Genomic DNA, 21,396 nt, shown 5'->3' on the forward strand with positions numbered 1-21,396 from the left:
CAGGGATGGGGTCCCTAGCCTCTCTTTGCCAGAAGCTGGGAATGGATGACAAGGGATGGATCAGTTGATGATTACCTGTTCTGTTCATTCCCTCTGGGGCACCTGGCATTGGCCACTGTCAGAAGACAGGATACTTTGTTCTGACCCAGTCTGGCTGTTCTTATGTTCTTAATTGTGTACAGCTCTAATGATATCTTATTTTTACTAGATCAAAGACATCTACACACTTTACATCCCAGTGAGTGCCTTTTCCAAGGCTTTCTTCACCTCTTTGTTTCGTAGAGTGTAAATAAAAGGGTTTAACAACAGAGTTACAATTGTGTTTAAGGTGTTGACTATTTTGTTTTGATCCAGGGTGTTCTGTACAGAAGGCTTGACATACAGGAAAATGGTGGAGCCGTACCAGATAATCACAACAGTGAGATGAGCAGAGCAAGTCTAAAAGGCCTTTTGCCATCCTTGTGCTGATGGTATTCTCAGTATTGTGGAGATGATATAAATGTAGATGATCAGGGTTATGATACAGGTGCTCAGGAGGACAATGAAGGAAGTGATGAAAGCCACCAGTTGAAGGAGGTGTTTGTCTGTGCAGGAGAGAACTATCCAAGAATCTAGGTCACAATAGAAATTATTGATCACACTGGGGCTGCAGAAGGACAATCTGGTTATGAGATATGCCGGCACACAAATAGCTAGGAAACCAGACACCCAACAGCAGAGGGCCATCCAAGCAGACAAGGTGCTGTTCATGATGGAGCTATAGCGCAATGGGTAGCAAATGGCCAGATAGCGGTCATAGGCCATGACCGATAAGAGGAAACATTCTGTGCAGCCAAAGGCTAGAATGAAGTACATCTGTGTGATGCAGCCAGTAAAGGAGATGCTTCTGCTTTTCCCCAGGAAGATTGCAAGTGTCTTGGGAACACAGGCTGTGGTGTACCATATCTCCAGGAAGGAGAGGTTGCAGAGGAAGAAATACATGGGAGTTTGCAGGTGGCAGCATGTTCTCACTAGGATTATGATGGCCATGTTTCCCATGACTGTCAGGAAGTACATCATGGAAAACAGCACAAAGAGGGAGGTCTGCAAGTTCTGACTACCAGGGAAGCCCAAGAGGATAAATTCATGCACTCTGGTTTGGTTTGCCATAAATGTTCCAGGCACGTAGTCCATCTGCACAAAGCAAGAGATTAGAAGAGAGGCAGTTAAACATATTAGATATTGCTGACCAATGAAGCAGTGCTTAATTTGTTCCAGAACTTGCCAAGGCTGAGCCCTGGCTTGGCATTTCATACTGTTGGCACCTCTGGGCTTGCTACATCAAAAAAATTACTTGAGCTCCGGCACCTAATTGCTTGTGCTCCAGCACTTCTTCCATTAAAAATTAAGCACTCCCTTGAAGGTTTGAGTTCACCATCTCAGTGTCTCAAGTCTGTCAGAATACCTAATACCAGTAGATCACCGCCTCTGTGTGGTGACCAGGGTAGGTTATTCTAACTGTTAGGACAGGCAAGGTTCTTCACTAGTGGTCCTTCACTTGTCCCTTAGACACCTTTGAACTCTATTCTGTCAATAGACGTTCAAACAGTCATTCTCTCTAGTCATATACTTCATGTCCTTTGTGGATGGGCTTTACTGTTTTCAGGATGTGTTTTAATCTAACACAGCTTTTTGATCAAATTCTCTTTTTCACCAATTATATTTCCTTTGTTTTTTTTCTCTTGATACTCTCTCTCCAGTGCATCTGTAGATTTTCCCTCTACTTCCCTTCTCTAATAGTGTCAGCTCACATAACCAGGTCAATTTTCTTCTCCATCTCCAGTTCTGAAACCTTTCCTATTTTCCTTCTGTCCTTCTCACTTCCCAGTCCCCTGCTTTTATTCTCCTGATGTTCTTTCATTTTATCATCTCACCTCCTGTCCCAGCTGCACTTCATTCTCTAGCTCAGCATGTAGATTCTTCTCCTTTCTCTCATAGCTTTTTTCCATCTGCCTCTTCGGGCAGATTCTGAGGCCCCTTCCTACGGCTGCCTTCTCCTTGCCTACCTTTCTCCACAAGACAGCATTCTTTGCTGCTGTATCACAGCTGCAGCAGGAGCTAGTGCCAGGGTGATGGTTACTGCACTTACCTAAGATATATCCCAAGCCTAGAAGTGTACACAGCAATGAAGCACCATGAGCCCTAGTTGGCTGGTACAGGCCAGCAGTGGGTGTCTAGTCATACCCTGAGTGACCTCATCTATTGCTTCAATGAATTACTACTGCCGTGAGTTTCACGTGTTACTGGTACAATTTAGTCTCCTCTCATTCACCTTGGTGTAAATCAAGAGTAATTCCCCTGAAGTAAATGGGGCTCATTCTTCACTCACTCGCACCAGTGCAAATCAGGAGTAAGTCTGCTGAAGAGAAGGGAGATGATTCTCTGCTTCCACACATCAGTATAAATCCAAAGTACCTCCATTGCCATCAGTGGGGCAATTTCTCCTGTCACATACCCTGATGTAAATCAAAAGTTATTTCACTGAAGTTAGTGGATTTACACCAGTGTCAGACTGGTATGGAAGGAGAATCAGGCCCAATATGTCCTTATAGTTATGCTAGAGTTTACAGTGGAAGTAAAAAACAAAAGAAAATAAACAAAACACCATAGGGAAATATACTTACTCTGTGAATATCAGTTCAATGATTCCTTGCTCTGGCAAACCTGCCTTGCTGTGCAGGATGATTAATTAGCTCACATTTCCAGCAGTGGGCAATATATTTCTTAATACAGATACTTTAAACTATCTTTAAGGGGCAATCTGACTTTGGCTAAAGGATCTACCTTTCCAGCTCTATTGCCGGAGCTGGTCAATAAAACCCACTCCCTTCGCAGTCTGCTTCTCCGGGTGTTCTTGGTTCTTAACAACTTATGTTGCCAGAAGGCTGGCTGTGAATGTGATTAATCCAGTCTTCTAAATTGAATATTTGATGATTTCATAACCAAAAGATTCTGGAAAACTGTGTCTATTTCTATATTGGTTAGACCCTCATCCACTTCAGAAGATCAGCATCTGCCAGTAGACACTGCCTTTGGCTGACAGGTGTATGACAAGTGAAAAGGTTGTATGAGGAAGCTCATTTTATATTCCTCCCCAGCCCCTCTGGAGTTGGTCTCAGCAAAATTGTACAGACTTCCTGGTAATGTGCTAAGCCAGGGCTGGATTTAGACACAGGCAATATTGTGCCTAGAGATCCTACTGGTGGGATCAGAACTGCCGGTCCTTGTGCCACAGGCCCCACAAGCTGATGGAAACCTCCTGTTAGCCCCAGTGGCTGGGTCAGGGCTGTTGGGAAGGAGGCTGTGGGCTCTCTCTCTTTGCTGGGAAGCTCTGAGGTACAGCACAGTGATATGTGGGGAGCCTGAGGTGGCCAGAGCAACGCTCCAATTTGACCTCTCTGAATAGACACAAAAGGCTCCTGTCAAAAGGAGTCAACAGGTCCTGGCTCTCCTGTGAGCATTTCCTCACTATGGGTCAGTCCCCCCTCTGAGGGCCAGAGAGCAGTGTCACTGAGGTCTCACCAGCATGTTTTCTACAGCTGAGTCGCTGTGTGCTGAGTGACACAGACCTGTGGGGAAGTGATTATCCACCCTGTAATTAGCAAATTACTATGATCGATTCCCCTCCTTGCCCAGGCCTGGTGGCGTCCAGAGACCACATGGAAAAATCAATAACACGGACACCAGAGTCTAATGCAAGAGCTGGTAATGCCTTGCACCCATCGCTCAAGACCGCTATAAATACACCCCTGGGCTATGCAGTGTTCAGGTCTGGGCTAGGGTCAGGCAGGGCTCTGTCATTGTCATAGCCTCATGTTGATGCTTTAATGTTTCCCCTTAGATTTAAAACCTAGGCTGGAATCTGTGGGCCAGCAGATTTAGCTAAGTACGGTGCTTACAACGTGTGTTTGCTTCTAACAAGGCTCATGCTGCAGCTGGCACTGTAACGGGAGGGTGCTGAGAAATCAGCTTTTAGCTTTAACTTGGCCTGATATTTTTGTAAGTGTCACAATGGTTTTTTGTCTTTTGCTGCTGCTGCTTCTGCCTAGGGCCATCTGCAAGATCCAAATGTCCATGTGCTTCATGAAGAAACCCTTCCCGACTCACCCGGACTATTATAGGCAGGGAGACCACATTATTGGTGCGATCCTCTCTCAGGTTATTTCGATGCTTGACCTGGAGTCCTTCCAGCAGCCTCCCCATCCTTGGTACATTAAGTACTTCATGTAAGTATTGCTTTATTTTTTATGAGGCAAAAGGGGTGAGGTCTCATGCATTGAGTACTAGGGAATAAGTGAGGTCATATTACAGATCTAAACTGGTGTATTTGAGAGCAGATTGTCTTTTTATAGGGCAGAAAAAAGGCAGGATTTTAAGGAGACTGCTAAATTTAAATATTCTTAACTCTGCAGAACTATGTGACTTGTACCAAATAGTTTTTAAAGAATTGGTTAAGGAATTCTTGAGGGATTGATTTTTGGTTTGATTTTTTATTGAATCTGGTTATGCTGGGGAATGCCCAGAGGAATGGGGAAAATGAGACAAAACAAAATAAACAAAAAACCCAAATGTACCAATATTTAAGTACATAAGAATGGCTATACTGGGTCAGACCAATGGTCCATCTAGCCCAGTATCCTGCCTTATGAAAGTGGCCAATGCCAGGTGCTTCAGAGGGAATGAACAGAACAGGGCAATCATTGAGTGATCCATCCTCTCTCTTCCACTCCCAGTTTCTGGCAAACAGAGGCTAGGGACACCCAGAGCAGGGCCGACGAGAGTACTTTAAGTACATTAAGTACTTCATGTAAGTATTGCTTTATTGTTCAATGAGGCAAAAGGGGTGAGATCCCATGCATTCAATGTTATGCAATAAGTGGGTTCGTATTATAAATCTAAACTGGTGTGACTGAGAGCAGGTTATCTCTTTGTGGTCTCTTTAAAGTCTATTGAATTTCAATATTCTTAAGTCTGCAGAGTTGGGTAACTTCCATCCAGTCAGTTTAAAAGAACTGGACAAGGAGTTCTTGGGCTATTGAATGTTACTAAACAAATCTTGTTATACTGGGGAGGTCCCAGAGGAACGGGGGGGGGGGGGGAACCAAAATGAATGCACCAATATTTAAAAGAGGGAAACCCAGGTTGTTAGTCTGAGACTGATGCTGGCCAAAATGATAGAAAGTCTGATATGGGATGCTACTAATAAAGGACTAAATGATGGCAGTATAAATGGTGCAAATCAGCATGTTTTTATGGAAAACAGGTTTTGTCAGACAAACTTGATATAACTTTTATGAGCTTATAGATTTAGCTGACAAAGGTATCTGTGTTGACATAAGAGAGACCAGATGGGTGAGGTATTATCTTTTATTGGACCAACTTCTGTTAATAAAAGAGGCAAGCTTTTGAGCTCCACAGAACTTCAGATCAAGGAAAGGTAATCAGTGTCACAGCTAAATACAAGGTGCAACAGACTTTCAAGCATCAGGAGTTAACACATGTTGCAAAAAAGCCTTCAAAATGCACATGGCAATTATGCCTCTGCCGTCATAGGACAAAGAAGAATTATTGGGTTACAGATTGCTGTAATAAGACAGAAAATCAATGTCTCTACTGAGTCCATGATTCTTGGTGTCTGGCAGAGTGATGAATTTAAGAATTGGCATAATATACCCAACATTCTGATTTAAGAATGCATTTTACAAAATCAATGTAGCCCGTATAAAATGGATTAAAAACTGTCTGACTGACAGATCTCACAAATTGCAAATGGAGAATCAGCATCAAATGGGGGAATTTCTAGTGGGGTACCACACTTGAATACCTTTATCAGTGAACTACAAGAAAATGTCAGATTCATTGCTGGTAAAGTTTGCAGATGGCACAACAATTGACAGATAGATAATGATAAGGACAGGCTGGATCTACTCAGAGATCTGGGTCTTGTGGTAAACTGGGCTCAGTTGAACAACAGCTACATGCAAAGTCATGGATCTAGACAAAAAATAATATAGGTCACACTTATAGGATAGAGGCTATATTTTGGAAATCAGTAACTAAGAAAGGGAAATAGGGGTCTTGGCAGATAAGTAACTGAACAGGAACTCCCACGGCAATGCAGTGGCTATGAGAGTCAATGCAATCCTTGGATGCATAAGAGTGTGCATATTAAGTAGAAGTAGGAGGGGGGGAATCTTATTATACAGCATTAGTGAGGCCATTATTTTCCAGTTCAGCTCTCCACGTTTTTGAACGGGTGTTGAAAAATTGGACAGGATTCCAAAAGTCAGATCTGCGGTCTGGAAAGCCTCCTGTAAAGCTCAATCTATTTAATTTCTGCAAGGGAAGGCTAAGAAGTGACTTAATCACCGTCTATAATTATCAGAGATTTCTGATCGCATTGAGCTCTTTAATTCAGCAGAGAAATGTGTAACAGAATCCAGTGGCTGGAAGCTGAAAATAGATGAATTCAAGCTAGAGATAAGGAGCGTATTTTTTCACAGTGAGGGTAATTAATCATTGCAGCTGATTCTCCAGCTTTAAATAAAGATTGGCTGCATCTTCCTAAAAGATAGAGCTATATCTCAACCCGAAGAAGTGGGCTTGATGCAGGAATCACTGGGCGAATTTCTGTGTTATGCAGGAGATCAGAGAGTCTGGTCATAATGGTCCCTTCTGGCCTTAGCTTGGATGAGTCTATGAAATGCCAGGCAGTTCTAGATGGGCTCTGAAAGCTAGCTCTGTGATGAAGCCTTCCTGAAAATACCTTTGCAATATGACTGGGGGGGGGGGGGGGATGGGTCTATCCGGGAGATGTTAGTGAGCCTGCTAAAGACTTTCTGGCAGCCCGCATGGAGCAAGACGACTCAGGCAGTGTAATCAGTGTCAGACCTTTAATAGTTACATTCAAAACTGGGCTGGCTGCGCCTTTAAATTTGTAAGAAAGTAATAGCTTGGAACAGTACTTTGGTTAGCCTGGAATGCTCCTCACCTATCCCAGCTCCACCCCTGCATGAAGCAGGCAAGCCTTTCTAAGCTACCTGCTGTCTCCTGATTGGTTAGTGTCCATTCCCAATCCTTCTAAGCCACTGGAGGACTAAATCTTATACATACCCAGGCCTGAGTGGGTTTTCCCTAGGCAGAGGGTGTCAGGGTGCAAATGACCCCAGCAGGGGGAAAATCCAAATAACTTGTAAGAAAAGATACTCCCTTTGTGGGAAGAATGGTCCGGCTCCTGCTCCCACCAAGGTCAGAGCAATGCTCCCAGGATATGATATGGTATCTGTGAATTGGTGGTGCCATGATTGTATTCATCAATGCAATGTTTCCCTTTAGGGAATGGGAGAATCACTGCCAATCCCACACCTTCAAATATCATGAGTCAAGCCTCACAAAATCCTGAGATTTGCTGAGAAATCATTCAATTAACTATAAGTGGGGAGTTGTTTTCTTTGTCTTCTGGTTTCTCAGACTTTCATTTACACTTGGGACATGTTCTCAAGCTTTTCTCTGTGACTATGAAGGCTACACAATTTGGGGCACAATTTAAAGGTATTTAGGTGTCTCAGGGATTTTCAAAAGCATCTAAGCTCCTATCTCCCCCAGCGGAAGCTGGGTGTTTTTGAAAATCCCACTAGGTATCTAAATACCTTTAAAATCTAACCTTTACTAAGAAAGAAAGAAAGATTATCCCTTAATCACATGATTCCAGCAGCTGGGGCTTTAAGGAAAACACCAAATATTGCAGGGCTCCCAATAACATCTCAAAGGTTGGCAACATTGTGTGCACTAGCCACAATGATGACTCAGCCTTGAGAGTGGAAATAGCTCTCATTCCTAAGTAACAGGTGGGGTGTAGAGTTCTCTGTCTTTCCTGCCACCCAACAGCCACTTTCTCCGTGGCTGGAGGGTGCACAACTGACACATCATTTAAATCTCATCGCAGGCTCCTGCCTAAGAACTACCAGCACGTCCTGGCCTTAGTGTTTGCCATTAATAAGATCAACCAGGATCCCGAGCTGTTACCCAACATCACACTGGGATTCCGCATCTATGAAAGCTTTTTCAGTGCCAGGAAGACCTATGAGAGCTCTTTTACCCTGCTCTCCACCAGAAATGGAATGATCCCAAATTACAACTGTGACACCCAGGACAAGTTGTCAGCTGTCATCGGGGGGCTTGGGTCTGAAACTTCCCTCCAGATGGCAACCATCTTAGGCATCTACAAGATCCCACAGGTAAGGGCTGTGGGGTGTGGATGGGTTTCACTGCTCAGTCAAACAGGGGCCAAATTCCCCACTGGTGTAATGTTACTAACCTCAGAGGAATGGCATCAGAGACAGAGATGGGGCATAGGAAGATATGTCTGTCAGAGAACTCCTCTCCCCCTATTATTTGACAAGCTCTAGGAGTAGCTTTGCGCAAAGACAAATCAGACAGTTCTTCAACTCCAAGACTGGACCTCGGGGTTCCAGCATATCTGTTTCTCTCCGTGGCTCTCCAGCGAATCTAAATGAGTTCAGACTCCTGTTAGAGACATCTATCCCTTCAGGAAGCAACGGAACCTGACCCAGAGCTTCCTTTTCATAAAAAAGCCAGCATGTAATATTCCACTGAACACAACCTCTGAGAGTCCCAAAGTCAGTATGGGAAAGCCAAGCTTGTCTGAATTTATGTTGGCAGATGCAAATTTCCATACTTTGTTGGAGTCCATCTTAATATGTGACTCTCTCTGATCCTGTGTCCCCTTGCCTTGGGCAGAAACAAAACTTAAAAAACGGGCTATTCACAGCCAGTTCATTTGTCTCCAGATCCAGCTGTGATGTGTCCATATATTCAGGCAGCCTTAGCGTCCAGTAATTTAAAGTTAATGTCTAGACATTCGGTCTTCTATTCTCTCTCAAGGGTACTTCATTCATCTGTGCTGATTGCAACCAGAAGGGCATATGTCACTCCCTTGCCTCACTCAGGGTAGTAATTAATCCCTGTGGGCAGCAATATAATATGGGCAGGTAAACTGAGTCATGCACATAGTTCATGAAATTATTACAAAAAATCCCGCATTCTCCATAATGTCCATAATGTCTCACTAGCAGTTTAGTGATAATGTTCTGTGAACTCCATTTTCAAGGCGGCTCCAGGTCTCATGTATTTTCATTTAAGGTCCCATTGCTACCACTTTCCTTATGTGGCTGTGTCTCTAGACAAGAGTGAAACTGGCCCTGATGTTGGAAAAAATTCCTAAGTGAATCTTGTGGGTCAGATTGCAGGTTGTTATTGGAATGTGTATAGTTACTCAGTAGTGTTGCCTGATTCGTTGAATGGTTACTGATTCTACTGACTTTTAAGAATTTCCAATTAGTCACTGATTAAATCTCTGAGGCTTGAAAGGTTCTAGTCCCAGAATCAGTCACAACAGAATTAAGTTCAGATGACCCGATATGCACAATGACAACACTTCACACTGAGGGCAAAACAAAGCTTTAAATACTTTTGTTATCATAATTAGCATAACTACAAATGTTCCACCCAAATGAGAAAGTAGATGCAGTGGAGAATTAAGATGGTGTCCCACACCATACCTTATGCATACTTACTCCCTTCTCCTGGATACCTAGTGGTGGAAGACAGGTGATATTCCACAAGGGTCCTATCCTGCCTCTGGCATGCCAAACAAGTCCATTGGTCAAGATCTCAATGTTTAAATGGTGGTCAGGCCTATTACAGTGTCTGGTGATTACCGTGCATGTTCATATAAACACCTGTCCTCCTTTGTCCAATACTGATTTCTTCACCCTATTAATGGGGGGTATCCTATCCTATAGATTAGTATATTAACTTATTATCATATACATCAATTCGTTGCCAAGGCAAGTTCGTAGTTACACAGCTGTGGATGTTCCTATCCTAAAATATTGAAAGCTGGTATCAGTTCGTATTCCTATGGTTACCTAGTATCATTGTATACAGAAAACCCTTAAATGTAATACTCCCAGTTCCCTAATAACTGAGGGTCACTGTTGGGTAATTCAAGCTTTATGCTATTTAAGCTAATGTCTTACAGGATGTAGGACTGTATGTCTTGCGGTACTGCTACATAAAAATAGTTTTAAGCTAACTCTGTAGGCTACAGTATTAGAATGCCAGATGTGTAGAAGTTCACTGATTGCCTGACTGTTACTCTTGGAAACATGTTTCTGGTGCAAGCACTTACATTTACAAGTTAAAAAGTCACCTTTTCTGAATGTGCCCAAATGTATTGTTTCTGGGAATGTTCCAGCCAGTGATCTCCTTTCCACTAATATTCATGAGAAGCCAATGAAGAATAAGCACAGGGAGACGTGAAGCAAATTCAGATTTTTTACTTTATTTGCAGGAAATTACTTGAAGATTTCAGAAGGGCTACCTAGAAATTTTCTGTTGAAACATTTGTTTATTTGTTTTCTTGTTTGGCTTGGGTTTTGAGACAGAAAATTGGGTTTGGGGTTAAATGAACACTTTAAAAGCTATTGTCTGCTTTCCTTGAAAGGTTCCAAGTTTTTATTGGGAACACAGAAACCTAGAAACTGAAAATATCTTGTTTTTTGGCTGAATTTTTTGTTGTTATCATTTTGGTTTTAGCTGAAAAATTCTGTTTTTGCCTGCTGAAAAATTTTGGGTTTGAGTTAGTCAAGAAAAAACTTTTTCGTCTATGTAGAAATTTTCCACATAAAGAAGAAAACATTATCTAATCAACTCTAGTTTTCACTGAAATCTAAAAATCAACATATTTTCTCTTTTAGATCAGCTATGGTTCATTTCATGCCATGCTGAGTGATAAATTCCAGTTCCCTTCTGTCTACCGGATGCTCCCAAATGAAGAACCTCAGTCTCTGGGACTGGTTCGGTTAATGCAGCATTTCCGATGGACCTGGGTTGGCCTAATCGCTTCAGACGATGATAGTGGAGAAAAGTTTGTGCAGACTTTGAAGCCAATGCTCATTAGGAACAGCATCTGTGTTGCCTTCACAGAACGGGCCCCTCACGTGCCTTCTCCTTCCATGGTCCATGTCTTTAGGGAGCAAACATCTAAGCTACATTCCAGTATCTCCCAGACAAAGGCTGAGGTGATTGTTGTCTATGGTGACACAGACTCCCTACTAGGTTTCAAACTGTTTTTACATACAAACTATCAAACAGCACTGACACCGATAGGGAAGGTTTGGATCACAACAGCTCAGTGGGATTTCACTTCGTATATTGCTCTGAATAGGTGGACTTTAAAACCCTTCCATGGTGCTTTGTCCTTCGCAGTACACACAAAAGAGGTGCCAGGATTCCGAGATTTCCTCCGAACCCTCAACCCTTACCAACCCCAAGGAGATATTTTTATTCAGCGGTTTTGGCACACTGTATTTAATTGTTCAATTCCCTATGCTGGCTTGACAATAAAGGGTGGGAGAAATTGCTCAGGGAAGGAGGAATTGGAAAGCCTGCCGGGTTCTGATTTTGAAATGAAAATGTCAGGCCAGAGCTACAGTATCTACAATGGTGTCTATGCTGTGGCACATGCTTTACATGCCCTGTACTCATCCAAATCCAAAAAGGAAGCCACGGGGAAGGGACATCTTCTGGAGCTTCAGAATATCCAGCCATGGGAGGTAACGGCTCTTCTAATAGAAGCACCAATATGAGTTTCAAAAGTAATGTTCCCACTACATTTTCTGTTTAGGGAGTTCCAAAATTATCAGTAGGATATTTCCCAAATATATAAAAATAATAATAATAATTAATAAATTGATCACATACACTGGTGTAATTCAGGAGGAATTCTACAGAAGCCAGTGGAGCTGGGCTGAGGAGAAACTATTGTAAGTGGGAGTTGAATGAGGCTAAATAACATATATTTTTCAGCAAATATTTATGATTATTTATTTGAAGAATTGCTCACTACGTGCTGGAGGCTTCCCAAATCCTGAGATATCATTCTGAAAGTTCTCTGTGCACCGCTTCTCAAGTAAATACTCAGGACTAAATTTTTAAAGGTATTTATGTGCATACTGGGATTTTCAAAAGCAGCTAAGTGCCTTTTACCAGCACCAATGTGCCACTGGATGTTGGGCATCTAGTTGCTTTTGAAAATCTCACTAGGTGTCTAAATACTAGGGCTGTCAAGCAATTAAAAAAAATAATCGCATTTAATTGCGCGATTAAAAAAATTAATCGCGATTAATCACAGTGTTAAACAACAATAGAATACCATTTAAAATATTTTGGATGTTTATTACCTTTTCAAATATATTAATTTCAATTACAACATAGAATACAAAGTGTACAGTGCTCACTTTATATTTATTTCTGATTACAAATATTTGCACTGTAAAAGAAAAAAAATGTATTTTTCAATGCACCTCATACAAGTACTATAGTGCAATCTCTTTATCATGAAAGTTGAAGTTACAAATGTAGAATTATGTAAAAAAAAAAAACCCTGCATTCGAAAATAAAACAATGTAAAACTTTAGAGCCTACAAGTCCACTCAGTCCTACTTCTTGGTCAGCCAATCACTCAGACAAACAAGGTTGGTTACAATTTTCAGGAGATAATGCTGCCAGCTTCTTGTGTACAATGTCACCTGAAAGTGAGAACAGGCATTCACATGGCACTGTTGTAGCTGGCGTTGCAAGATATTTATGTGCCAGATGTGCTAAAGATTCATGTCCATTCATGCTTCAACCACCATTTCAAAGGACATGCGTCCATGCCGATGATGGGTTCTGCTTGATAATGATCCAAAGCAGTGCGCACTGATGCATGTTCATTTTCACCATCTGAGTCTGATGCCACCAGCAGAAGGTTGATTTTCTTTTTTGATGGTTTGGGTTCTGTATTTTCTGCATCAGAGTGTTGCTCTTTTAAGACTTCTAAAAGCATGCTCCACACCTCGTCCCTCTCAAATTTTGGACGGCACGTCAGATTCTTAAACCTTGGGTCGAGTGCTGTAGCTATTTTTAGAAATTTCACATTGGTACCTTCTTTGCGTTTTGTCAAATCTGATGTGAAAGTGTTCTTAAAACAAACATGTGCTGGGTCATCATCCAAGACTGCTGTAACATGAAATATGTGCAGAATGTGGGTAAAACAGAGCAGGAGACATACAATTCTCCCCCCAAGGAGTACAGTCACAAATGTAATTGACACATTATTTTTTACACTGTTTTGTTTTTGAGTGCAGTTATATAACCAATCTGTATTTGTAAGTTACAATTTCACGATAAAGAGATTGCACTTCAGTACTTGTATGAGGTGAATTGAAAAATACTATTTCTTTTGTTTATCATTTTTACAGTGCATATATTTGTAATCAAAAATAACAATATGAAGTGAGCACTGTGCACTTTGTATTCTGTGTTGTAAATGAAATCAATATTGAAAATTTAGAAAAACATCCAAAAATATTTAATACATTTCAGTTGGTATTCTATTGTTATAAGTGCGATTAATCGTGATTAATTTTTTAATCGCAATTAAAAAAATTAGTTAATCGCATGAGTTAACTGTGTTTAATTGACTGCCCTACTAAACACTTTTAAAAAGCTGGCCCTTAGTACATAATAATGGAGCTGGTCAAAATTTTTCATTTGCAACTTTTTTTTTTTCAACAGAAAATTGGTTTTTTTACATTAAGTAACTTTTTTTGTGGAAAGTGTATGCTTTTGCCTAAAATTTCCTTTATTGTAGTGGAAAACTGAAAATTCCAAAACTAAAAATGTCAACCAAAAACTGGGGGAAAAAATCAGTTTTGGGAATTTTTCAACTGAAAATGTTCAGTTTTAGACAATTTCCATCCAAAAAAAATTACAACTTGGAGATCTTTAACAAAAAATCAAAATTGTCCATGGAAAAAAATCCACTTTTTTGACCAGAGCCACATAATAAACTTGAACTCTTAAAACAAGGTGTTTCTTATTTCCCTGGAGAACATAAAAGGCACAGTGATCCCTTCTGAAAAATGTGGAACCTCTCAATTTTCAGTGTGTTAGCTCAGAAAGAGCTTAATTTTCAAAGTCACCCTGTCCCAGAGAAAACAGAAAACATAAGCTCCCAAAGGCAGGAGTTTGTAAGTTTCATTTTGATGGATTCAGCTCATTGGCAGCCTTTTATCACATTTTATAACACCTGCCAATTTCTCTTTCAATCTAGCTACATCCTTTTTTGAAAAATGTCAGATTTAACAACAGTGCCGGGGACAAACTGTATTTTGATGAGAACGGTGAATCATCAGCTGGATACAACATTTTAAACTGGATTGTTTTCCCCAATGATTCCTTTGTCAGAGTGGAAGTGGGCCACATGGACCCGCGGGCTCCTGTAGGCCAAGAGTTCACCATTAATGAGAGGGCCATCGTTTGGAACAGCAGATTCAATCAGGTGGGGAATCATTTTAGGTTCCAGTAGTGTCACAGGGGAACTGGAGAGTGTTACAGTCCTGGCCCTTAGAGATCCCTCCTGCCTGGCAGGGTGAATCCCATTGAGTAGCACTGAGTTCCTGTAACATAAACGTGCCCCCGCCCCCGGGCAGGAGAAATTTAAAGAGCCAAGAATATAATGTGACACTTTCTATCTTCTTCTATATAAGGTCAGAATTCTCCGATTACACTCAGAATGAGTGGAAGTGTATTCGGAAGTAGGGGTGGTAAATATATTTCTGGAAGAACTATTCAGTTTGTTTTGTTCATTGATTTATTTATTTATTAGAAAAAATGGCTTTTTAATTGAACAAAAATGTTCATGGATAGCATCTGCTTTCAAAACCATTTCTTCTGAAATAATGTTCAGAAGAAAATTGCAAAATTTTAAGTTTTCAGTTTTCCAACATTTTTTAGTTTTCTGGTTTGGCGTTTGTCTGCAAAAAGTTGAAAATTTTCACTAAAAATTTTGACATAAATCAAAATTTCATCAAAATTTTCTGTGAAACCATCCCCTTAGGGGAAAAAATACATTTTCTAGACAGTTTTATTCAAAATATAGGCTAGTAGGCTAGGGAGTTTGGCCACTCAACACCCACTAAAATTAATGAAAATTGTGTTTCCAGATCTCTTGTATGACTTTGAAAATCTCAGCCATAGCATCAAGGTGCCTGATCCAATGGAAAGATATATTTCTTCACTTCTTTTTGAAATCATTAGGGCTTGATCATGCTCAAATACACAAGGATTTTCAGATTCTTGCAAGATTGAGTCCAAATTCACTAGCATAAAAACTAATTTGGGAACATTATAGTTGCATAAAATTATTGTTTCCAGCCTTTGGTCTCTAATTTTGGGCCTTATTTTCTTCCTCATCCAAATCAGATGCTCTTATTCATACAAGTAGCATCATGGAAGCCTGCAACCATTAGTCATTACCAAAAGCAATAGTTCCGAGAGGCCATATGTGCCAGTAGCTAGTGGTTCTGATGGGAAGTTAGAAGGGTTGGGCTATGTTCCCATCTCTGGAAGGAAGTGGATCTGATTCTGGTAGAACTGGGGAAGGTCCAGGAGTGAAAGTCAGGCCAGCAGCTGGCTTTATCCTCCTAGACCTCAGTTTCACTCTGTATAACTTAGGGATAATGATTTTTCCCATCATCTGTAAAGTGCTCTGAGATCTTTACATGAAGAGTGCTCAGTTCAATGACTATATCGTGTCACCAAACTAGTCAATTTTCAGAGCTGCTGGGCAGTGATACAACAACCCTACAATAATTGTATGTCCTACTGTTGTTAACCCACTCCTATTATTTCTGTTCAGACAGTGCCACGGTCCGTGTGCACTGAGAGCTGTCATCCTGGATACTTTAGGACAGTGCGGGAAGAGGAGCCACTTTGCTGCTATAACTGTGCTCCATGTCCAGAAGGGACCATTTCAAACCAGACAGGTAAGTGTCTCCAAAGGAATTGGTGGTGTTTTGAGGGCTGTGTTGGAATTGCAAGTTATCACTTTATGAGTGTGGGGGAGGTGGGAATCAGTTCTGGTCCTACTCTAGCAGGCTAAAGTGCTTTGTAAGGAAGTCTGTGATCTGAGTCAGTCTGCTAGGAGCTGGTCTGCAGCAAGGGGGCAGAAAGTGTTCCTCTCTGCTTTAGGGAGCAGCCTGCTTTGTGTCTACCTGGTTTTGGTGCTTGTGTGTTAAAGTTCTGGATTTTAAGAAATAAAGTCATGTGACATTGCAACCTTCTTGAAAGAGTATTTTAGCTTTTTATCTATCTTCTCTGTGTGTATGATGTCAACATATAATTATCACCCCTTAAAAGGGGAAGTCTTGGGGAATTATGTAGAGAATTAGATGTGAATAGAGCTGATTAAAATATCTGAATTTCTCTCCTGTGGAAAATACCAGTATTTAGACATTTTTTTTCATCCCAAATTGGGAAAAAGAGTTGAAATAAAAAAAAAACGAAAACAATAATTTAAAAAAGGCAAAATGACCTGAAATGAAATGTTTCATTTTGCATTGAGTCCATATTAATCTCTCCCTCCTCCTGGCGCATCATAGGTGTTATAGTTCAGATGACTCATGTCCCCATTCTATCCCAGGTTCCCTGGCTCAACTATATTTCCCATGATGCACCACACTCAGCCACCATAGAAGTCACATGTCCATGGTGCATCATGGGAGATGTAGTCCAGTCTGGGAACCAGAAAACGTCTGGTAAATTGAAAATGGAGGCAAAATTAACATTTTCCCATGGGATATTTCCATTTTGTGAAAATCAGATTTTCCATTAAAAAAGATTTTGATGGAAAATGTATGATTAGCTCTACCTGGTAAAAATGTTGCTGTGACTCTGGTCATTCCCCTTCAGTATTTGCTTTCCCAAAATATGAATTTATTGGCAGGAAGGATCATGGAAACAACAATTTTTAAATAAATATTTTAGAATCTCTGCTAAAAGGGAATTTTGAATAGACAGTCCTCAATATTCACAACAGAAATGTGATTCTAAGACTTCCACTCATCCCATCAGCAAACAGAAACAACATGGTGCAACCTGCGGTATTGATAAATTAAAACAGACTGGATTTCTGATATCAGATAATTGCAATTTGAATGTATACATGCTGCAGTTTGAATGTATAAATGTAATATCAGATGTAAATAATTTTCTTCAATGTGTTTAATCTTTGTTATAAGAGCTGACTGGATGAAATGTATCTGTAGTATAATTGCATTGATTTAAGTGGAGTTTCTATCTATCTATCTATCTATCTATCTATCTATCTATCTATCTATCTATCTATCTATCTATCTATCATCACTGGAGTATCTGAGCCCCTAAATTTCCTTTCCTGTCTCTCATGTCATTCCCTCTTGATCACCTGATATGTCGAGAATGGCTCATTTAATCTGAATGGACACTGGCTAAACTGGTTTGTGATGTGTTTGAGATAAGGAGACATCATCTTCTTTCTTTCAGATGCAGATCATTGTAATAAGTGCCCAGAAGATCGGTATCCGAACAGGGATCAAGATAAATGCATCCCCAAGATTATGGATTTCCTTTCCTATGAAGAACCTTTGGGTTTTATTTTGGCTTCTTTTGCTCTTTTATTTTCTCTTCTCACAGCGCTGGTGCTAGGAATGTTTATTAAGCACCGGGACACTCCCATAGTGAGGGCCAACAACCGGGAGCTCAGCTATGTTCTTCTCTTCTCCCTCCTGCTCTGCTTCCTCTGCAGCTTGGTATTCATTGGCCGACCTGGCCGGGTGACTTGCCTTCTCCGACAAACGGCTTTTGGTGTCATCTTCTCTGTCTCTGTTTCTTCCGTGCTGGCAAAAACCATCACTGTAGTTCTGGCCTTCAAGGCCACGAAGCCAGGAGCCAGCATGAGAAAGTGGCTGGGGAGAAGACTGGCCAGCTCCATCGTCGTTTCCTGTTCCCTTATCCAAGTTGGGATCTGCGCTGTCTGGCTGGGAACCACTCCCCCATTCCCAGACCTGGACATGAAATCAGAGGCTGGACACATCTTAGTGCAATGTAATGAGGGGTCAAACACCGCCTTCTACTGTGTCCTGGGCTACATGGGCTTCCTGGCCATTGTCAGCTTCACGGTTGCTTTCCTAGCCAGGAAGCTGCCTGATACTTTCAATGAGGCCAAGTTCATCACCTTCAGCATGTTGGTGTTTTGCAGCGTGTGGGTCTCCTTCATCCCCACTTACCTGAGCACCAAGGGGAAATACATGGTGGCTGTGGAGATCTTCTCTATCTTGGCCGCTAGCGCTGGGCTATTGGGCTGCATCTTTATCCCCAAATGCTACATCATTGTGCTGAGGCCTGAACTGAACACCAGGGAGCAGCTAGTTATGAAATCCAAATCTGGGACTCAAGAATTATGAAATTTTTGCCTTTTTGATGACATCTCTCCATTTAACTTACTGATTTTGTCCTGGGATGAATCTGGCTCTGTCTATTACAGCTTCCCCAGCCTAAATGCTAAAATGTAATTGGAATGCAAAAAATAGTCATTGATTTGTGGCTGTTTCTAAGTGACATGTTCTGCTATGGGTTTTCAATGACACAACTCATAGATTCTAAGGAGAGGGGACCATCCATTTTCATTTTGACAATCTAGTCTAATCTCCTGCAGAACACGGGCCAGGGAACCCCGCCCAAATCATTTAAACTAGAGCAGATCTTCAAAAAGAATTCCAATCTTGTGTAATTACTGGGGTGACTTCTGTTCCATAAACCCTTAAGCTTAATAGTCCAGACAGTACCTCTAATAGAGCCCTGATATCTCTCACCATGTCCCACATTTCCAGCATAATCTCCACCATGCCCCAGCTATCTGGAGGCTGGTCCTGGCAGAAACCACCAGAATCAGAGAACCTCCTGGACTACAACAGGGGAGACTGGGTGGAAACCCAAGCGCTTGGTCGGTGCATGGGGCTCTCCACCCTCCTGACCCCCCAGCGCGTGCTGCTGGAGGTTGGGGCACCCTTGTCACTCCACCTCTTGGGTTTTCCTTGAGCGGGTACTGCGAGAGGGTGCTCCCCAACCCACTCCTCTCACCCCAGGCCTCCAGACCTTTTCATCGGGCCCCTGACCCGCGAGCCCTTTCGGACCCCTCCTTTCCACAATCTGAGCCCGCTGCATGTCCTGCAGCTGGTTTGCTTCTGAACCACCCTGAGGAAACAACTACATGCTCGTGCTCCGCACATTTCACTTCCTAACCCTTGTGTCCTGCCCTGATGAGGAACCATTGTGGGCCAGCCTCTACTCCACCCTGGTCCCATGGCCCACCGGGGATATCAGTTGGTGGTTCCTCAATGGAGCTGTGAGCACGGGTGTGTGTGCATGTACCTGGCGTGCTTCACCCTCATCCCCGATGCCTGCCCCTTTTGTGGCAAGAGGGATAACCTGGTGCACACTTATCTCAAATGTGCCAGGTTGTAGTCCCTATTCTGGCTCCTCCAGAACCTCCTGCTGCAGTTTTCCCCACTCCTGTTTCTTTTTGCACACCCTGTCCATGGCCCCACAAAGTTGTGAGATCTTCCTGTCAACTGCCTCCTGGCCCTAGCCAAAGTGGCCATCTTCAAACACCAGGAGGAGAATGTTAGACGAGGGGGTGCTGTGGGATTGAGGGGCCTATTTCCACTCCTCTCTGGTCTTACGCATCTGGGCAGAGTTCCTCTGGGTGGCGTCTACTGGTTCCCTAGACAGCTTTGAGGAGCACCAGGTATTGTCTGGGGTTCTCTGCTTGGTATCCCCCTCTAGATCCCTAATTTTGAACCTGTGACCTTCACTCCTGACCCTGTTATTCATTAGTTGTCCCCCATATTCAGTTGGTTCCTGGGTCCAGTGGTCCCTCCCACAAGGCTCCACCTCCCAGTATTGTAGAGGATAAGGCCTCATTACAGTGATAGACTAGAAAAATTGTACAGCAGAATCTCAATGTTAAGAACACTAATCGTATGAGTTATATAACCCAGTTTTCCCATCAGGAAAAAAGTCGATGCAGAACACACTGACATCCCTTCCCATTCCGATGGCTTCAGTGCACTGGAACTAGCTTTTCAGAAGTTTGAAGGAAAAGATGAAAGTGATGCAGTGCACTGGACTACAAAGTATGCACTGGGTCTACTGTAATTTTGACTTGTTCCATTTTACTAACTTTTCAATTTTACGAACTCCTCAATCCCCAATTAGTTTGTGAAATAGAGATTCTGCTGTAAAATCCATGAAATAAATATATTAGCTTGTAGCCCCAACCCCCCCCCCAAAAAAAATCCAGTATGCCTCTGGTGTCCCTTGCCATGGTCTCTGGTACAGCCTAAGCATTCTTCACCATGCCCTGGCTGCAATCCAGTATGACTCCAGTGTCCCTCACCATGTTCAAGCTCTCTGGAACAGCTCTAGTGTCCTTCATCATGCCCTGGCATGGCTCCAACATCCCTCACCACACCCAGCTCTCCAGTAAGATTGCATCATCCCCCTCCATGCCATACTCCCAGGCTTGAACCCTCTTGGGACATCTGATTTCAGATACCCAGCTCCAAGAGCCTGCAGGAATCTCCCTCTGATGCTCTCAGTCCTCTCCAGCCTTCTCTGGCCATGAATTTCTATCTCAGGAAAGGCAATAGGTTATAGCCCTTCCACCAGCTCCCATAACCCTCAGCCCTTTTCTACCTCCAGCCACTGGCTCTGGCACAGGAAGATCACCAGGCCAGCCCCTCCGCTCTCTCCCCGCTCAGATTCTCCCTGAGTCTTTAACAGTCCCATGTGTTGCCTCACCCTCTTAAATGGCTGAAGTGGGAGTGGAACACCTATTATTCTGACACAGGGGCACTGGAACTACTTAATTTACAATGCACCTGTGACATACCTCCCACCTTTTCAAATAAACCCTGCCTGTCTCACAAGCAGATTTTTTCTGATCTGCAAGACCCCTCCTAGGCTCCTCTTACCCCCAGACCCAAAACACAACCCCCCCTCGACATATTCCATTGACCATTCCACATAAATTACCACACAAAACATTCCTTATAAATCCATGCACATCACAAGATTTCCCAAGTTCCCCACAGACCCTAAAACCTGTCCTGGAGGGGATTACGTCCGTAGACCCTGACACTCCAGGTCCTCTAAAGTGCAGCCAGTCTCCCCTCCCAGTTGTCTCCCCTGTGCCATGATAAAGAGTATCAGGAGCTGATTGAAATGGTGGCATTCTTCACCATAAGTCATAGGGTGGCTCTGCCTGGAGGACCCTCTTGTGGCATGAGAAGTGCACTCCTTCCGCCTTCTCGCAGGAAACAACTATAGCTTCCTTCCTTCCTGGACCTTCCACGTCCCCTTTGTCTCTGGTCTCTCTCTCACCAGGCGAGTCTCTCTTCAGACTGT

At 42.4% G+C, this 21,396-nt stretch overlaps 1 protein-coding gene and 1 pseudogene across 1 annotated transcript; one reads left to right on the forward strand and one right to left on the reverse strand.

Annotated features, from left to right (window-relative positions):
- Window positions 1-228: 228 nt before the first annotated feature.
- Window positions 229-1,285, reverse strand: LOC135975550 (olfactory receptor 6F1-like; annotated as a pseudogene).
- A 2,822-nt stretch (window positions 1,286-4,107) lies between these two features.
- On the forward strand, window positions 4,108-18,392 carry LOC101932018 (vomeronasal type-2 receptor 26-like). Its single transcript, XM_065565203.1, has 7 exons — window positions 4,108-4,265; window positions 7,985-8,276; window positions 10,821-11,081; window positions 11,112-11,678; window positions 14,222-14,449; window positions 15,809-15,935; window positions 17,473-18,392. Exons 1-7 carry the CDS (start codon window positions 4,108-4,110, stop codon window positions 18,390-18,392), a joined length of 2,553 nt encoding a protein of 850 aa, XP_065421275.1.
- The last annotated feature ends 3,004 nt before the right edge of the window (window positions 18,393-21,396 follow it).

The sequence above is a fragment of the Chrysemys picta genome, chromosome 13 (assembly GCF_011386835.1).
Source record: "Chrysemys picta bellii isolate R12L10 chromosome 13, ASM1138683v2, whole genome shotgun sequence".
Taxonomy (NCBI): domain Eukaryota; kingdom Metazoa; phylum Chordata; order Testudines; family Emydidae; genus Chrysemys; species Chrysemys picta.